Here is a 5504-nt window from a genome sequence, read left to right as displayed (position 1 = left end):
CGGCGGTGTCTCCGCCATTCTCTCGAATCTCTCCTCCTCGGGGAGATTCGTTCAACTTTCTTCATCCGGAAGGGAATCGAAACGTCGTCGTGTTGAAAAGTTTCTCGAGATCGCTGGATGGATACTTTTTACTCGCGAATCAAGGGGGTTGGATGTAAGATGGGAAGGGAAATTAATTATTCGGATTCCTGAGGCCTCGTCGTTTCGCGTGAACAGGTAAGATTGAAATTTTTAAGATGAAGTTTCGCCAACTTGGCTTTCTAAAGATAAGTCTATTCTTTTTTTCAAATAGGGGAGGGTAAAATGTGGCGAAGTACGAAAAGATGAGCATTATTTCTTACGATATCTTTATCGAGAGTTTTATGTGCTTTTTTGTAATATAAAACGCTAAATAAAAGTAGGCTAAGACTTTAGGGATTTTTATGTCGAGTGTGGCTAGACATTATATTTCTTACACCAACTCCAATGTTTTCATTTTTCATTTCTTTCCCTGTTTGTTTCGATATTCTATAGATTCTTTTCATCTATTACATTATTCTATCTAAATTTATTAATCTTTTAAAATAGGTATATAAATACATATTTATTTAATATATTATAGAACATATTAAGTAATTTACATTTATACAATATGTATTTATATAACATATTAATTTATTAATCTTTAATCTTTAATCTTTAATAAATTTATTAATCTTTTAAAATAGGTATATAAATACATATTTATTTAATATGTATTATAGAACATATTAAGTAATTTACATTTATACAATATATGTATTTATATAACATATCAATAATTCTTTCATTTCTAAATATTTTTCTTATTTATATAACCTTAGGCTAGACATCACATTTCTTATACCAATGTCGAGCTGGATAACGCAGTTTCTAAAATAATTTAAAATATTTTTTTTTTCAAATACTTTGTAATACTTTATACAATATTTTATTGAGACTTTTTGTAAATGAATTAAAGAGTTATTGTTAGATAAAAAAAAACAAATTGAAGAATGCAAAATCATAATAACGAGAATTTTGACTTATTCAAATGAGAAGTAATCTCTCAGCTTGTATTACACGATTCTATTAAAGTTATATGAAACTGTTCTTATTCCTATCGAATTCATAGGATATGCGATATTCCATATTATGATATAATATATAATATAATATATCAAAATATCGCTCGAGACTTATTTATTATAAGTTACAAACAACTTAAATTTGCATTAAATGAAGCTTGACGAGGATAGAATAGATAGAATCTCTGTCTAGCTAACAATATTTATATAATATATATATATATACATTTTAATATAAAACTTTTTAATATAACATTTTATCATATTAAAATATACTTTTCATCATCCCCAATCATCTACTCATATCTTAAATTTACCAACAATATTTTTTTCTCTCGTTATATTTACATACTCATCCACGACGATTTTTTCAACTTTCTGTTTCAGTGCTCCGGAGCAGCATCTGGAGACTTTTCTGAGCGCGTGGCCGCCCTTTTACACTCCTCCTCCACCCAAGACGACTGCTAGTCTTCGTCGAGATTCCTCCAAGTTGTTCTACCTTCCTCCAACAAGTGAAGAGACCGAAAATGGAAATGCCAAACAGAGCCAACGTAGCGCAGCGATCCCACAACTCGTTCGAGGATATTATCGATCCTGTGATTAAGGGTTCAACACTCGTTTCCCAAACCCTTACACGGCTTTAAAATTAAGCTCGAACATTAGTTTCCACGTGTTTGTCGTTAATCACGCGGAACTTGGAAACATTTTATCGATCGTTTTCGTCCGATCTGAGAATCGATGGTAAATTTCTTCTCTTCGTTTCGAGCAAAATCGAGGAAAAAAGTAAAATTGTATAATATAATCGAGTAAGCGCAGTCGTGTTGCTCTTTTTTTTTTTCTTCTTTCTTTCTTTCGTTCTGATTACCTTTGTTCGTCGCGGAAGATGGATATCGAAAACGTGAACGAGACAAAAGTGTTTGGACGATCAATAATATTATTATATTAGTATTTAATGTTATTGATCGTGTATAGCTCGGAGAAGATTAAAAATGTGCAAGATTGTACATGAAAATATTATTGTTCTTTCAAACGATATTATTTATAATTCTCCTTTCGCGATATAATTAATTCGTGTTTCTGTCTTTAATATCTCGGATGATTTGTGATTAAAATTTGTTTTTTTTTTTTTTTTTTTAATTAAATGAGAGGTACGAGCTGCGTGGATTTTGATTGGATCAAAAGTGATCCCCATGAGGATAGAAATTATCTTAATCTTCTAAGTAGCATTGAGTTATCGGTGATTGCCAAGTAAACCGGGTTGAAAATGATCCAAACATCGGATTGAGAGGAATAAAAAAAGAATCTCTCGTGTAAATATGTTTACATTTTCTGAGCCAAAGGAGGAGCGGAGTTCGAATCGAATCCCTCCGTGACGAGGGAAATTCCTTTGGTTGATTGAGCGAAGAAAACATGTTTTCTTTTGAAAATGATAAAATTTCTCTGACATTACGTCACGGAATTTCCATCGAATGCGTATATTTTGCCATTTTATAAATTTTATCCTTTAAAAATAATAATAATAATGCTCGATAGAGAATTGGTAAAGGCAAAGGGATTCATAAATTTGTCTCTTATAAATAATCTCTTATTCAACTATTAAAAATACGAGTTTTTTTTCCAAGTTAATTATATCACGAGTTAATTTTCCCAATCATTTCATGATACACATATACTATTATTTTATATTTTTCAAAAAGTATAACGTTAATAACAATACATAAAACTTAAAAAAAAAAAATTCTCAAAATCCAGCTTTGGAAAGATTAAAAAAAAAAATCACAATCCTCAAAAATTTATGGGCAGAAAATAAATTTTCCTCTCGTTATACGAAAGATTGGATAAAAAATTGGTTAGAAAATATTCGCACACTTTTGCTTCTTTTTCTTCTTCTTCTTCTTCTTCTTCTTCTACTTCTTCTTCTTCTTTTTTTCATTCCATCCTAGCGATCGCATCCAATAGAAAAAAGGATAAAAGGAAAAGAGCAGGCACGTGGTTGCAGCAAAGCGACCAGTAGGATCACTAGACGTGCATGGAAAAAGGGAAGTGGAAAATTTTTTTTTTTTTTTAGAGAGAACGACGGATAAAACAGTAACGATCTTGGCAACCTGAAGGTACCTGTGAAGTTTCCAGAGAGAAACTCGAGCAAATGAGTGGCACGTAGATAAGCTCGAAAAGCTGTCGCACTCGAGGGCGAAAGAAAGCAACGGAAATAAAACTGAGTGGAGGGGAAAAAAAGTTGGTGGGGAAAAATGAGAAAAATAACTGGTATAGCTTAGGATATAACCTTGGCAGAAAGTATTCGATTTTTTAAAATTTATATATGTTTATATATGTTTTTTATATATATCTTTTCATTTTTTGTAGTTTGTTTCCTCGTCGATGATCGATTTCGATTAAATTTTCAAACAGGAAATATTTAAATATCTTCAGTTTTTTATTAACGAAAGTTTTTTGCAGAAAATTTTAAAGTTATCTCCATTTTTTTAAATATAATCATATATATCTTTATTCATTGGTTGATTCAACTTTATATTAACTATATATAAAATTATTAGTTTAGAAGAATTTTTAAGTTCAAATTAGTAAAGCTTGTTTAATGTATGAAGGAACATGTAAAGTGATATATTCATTATTCATGTTCTCTTTACAGAAGAAGAAACATCATCATCATATTATAGTCCCTTTTATCACAGACTTTCGTTAATAAAGCTCATAAAATATAAAAAGTAACGAAGATATTTAATCCATTAATTTCCCATTTCAACGCGCCATCTTGGCGCGTTCTTCGTATTTTAAAAAAAACTCTTTTTTTGTCTTTCCACGTCATCGATAAACTAATCCTTTCAACTTTTCTCCTTAAAAAAAAAAAAAAAAAGAAAAATTGAAAATTTGGCCCAATTTTAAAAAATTTATTGTATTTTAAAAACGTAATGTAATACTTTTTGCCAATTTTGCCAGGAATTGCAGACACCGTCGTTATGAAAGGTTTTCGAAATTGGTGGGGAAATCGATCGAACCGTTTTACGATGATTCGAATTGGACGTGGATGAACCAAGTAAACTTCGAAACTTCAATTGGTATTGCATGAAAAATTGATTGGAAAGCTATTATCAGTTTTATGAAGTTTCGTCTGGATGGTTTCACGAAGCGAGAATTTCGCCCGAATATATATATATATATATACATATGCACGAGCAACGCTCATAGAGGTTTATGAAAACCGCCGGCAGGTACGGTGATTCGTCATAATTAATCATATTCCAGTCAAGCCGTGTCGTTTTATTGCTCGTATTTATCGCGCGACATCTGCCCTTTAACAGGTTTCGAATTTCCATTCGAAAATGGGGAGGAATGACGAGCGGGGAGGGGTTACAAAAATCAACAGGCGTGGCGCATTTAATTGTGCGAATTAATCTTTACGTTTCACCGAGCAACCCATTCCATTCTTCTCATTTCCAGTTCATTTCACTACCAGAAACATCCAACTTTCTATTCAAACTTTACAATACTTCATCCTCCCTCTTGCTTGATGACTTTTATAAAGTCCACTTGTTTATCCCGTTAATGAATTGTTACCCTGTGTTCGAATAGAACACACACTAAATAATCGAAAACGATTGTAAATTTGTTAAAACATTTTATAAAATATTTCGAATATTTTTGTAAAGATCGAACATTTTTCCAACTATTATTATACGATAATAAAACTTTATCACTCTTTGATTTCTTTAAAAAAATCGAAATCATATATTATAATCGAATTTTTCGAAAAATCATTTTTAAAAAAAAATGTATCCTTTCTTTTCGATTAGTATTTTATTCCAATATTCTCTCATTTTTTTTTTCTCGTATTTGTTCTAAAAGAAGAGTGCCATTCGTCAATCGAAAGAGGAGAAATTCGTTTCGCGAGAGACTTTTGTCTTTTGTCTTTTCGAAGCGTTTCAATGTTTCATGAGGAAGAACAGAAAACAAAGCGGTTTTCATTATTGTGCCCACTTCCGTCTTGTATTATTCAAGTTGCATCAACGTATAAATTATTCCCTTCTTTGTCCCTGTCCCGATACTGGTAAATAACGTAACGTAACCCTTCGATGCCTCTTTCGAATTTTTAACCCCCACTTTTCCATCAACGAATACATCCATTGGACGTTTGGAAATCGTTCTTTTTAAACCTTGCAAATATCGTTTCTTATTTATATTAGATTTTATTTGCCAGTTTTATTTTTCGTTAGTTTGACGTATAATTTGAAAACAATTTTATTCAAATTTGCCATATTTTTCTACTACTATCCAGCAATGTATACAAAGCAATCTTGTGATCAAGCTTGTCTGTTGAATTTTTGAACGAAATTTCACGATTGTTGTGAATAATCACGCAAATTATAAAGCAGAAGTAATAATAAAAGAAAAAATCAAATT

The 5504-nt window shown here is 31.0% G+C and overlaps 1 protein-coding gene across 4 annotated transcripts in view; it reads left to right on the top strand.

Moving 5' to 3' along the window:
* LOC102670708 overlaps positions 1 to 1704 on the top strand; it is a 132134-nt gene extending 130430 nt beyond the window's left edge. For all 4 annotated transcript variants that reach the window (XM_006614712.2, XM_006614713.2, XM_031509973.1 and 1 more), the window contains one exon: positions 1473 to 1704. In XM_006614712.2, the coding sequence (XP_006614775.1) occupies positions 1473 to 1553 (81 nt within the window). In that variant the 3' untranslated portion in view covers positions 1554 to 1704. The remainder of the gene's footprint in view (positions 1 to 1472) is intronic.
* The last annotated feature ends 3800 nt before the right edge of the window (positions 1705 to 5504 follow it).

This window comes from Apis dorsata, unplaced genomic scaffold, assembly GCF_000469605.1.
Source record: "Apis dorsata unplaced genomic scaffold, Apis dorsata 1.3 scaffold_196, whole genome shotgun sequence".
Classification (NCBI taxonomy): domain Eukaryota; kingdom Metazoa; phylum Arthropoda; class Insecta; order Hymenoptera; family Apidae; genus Apis; species Apis dorsata.
The sequence above is the reverse complement of the archived record's forward strand: the minus strand, read 5'-3'. Positions and strand labels throughout refer to the sequence as shown.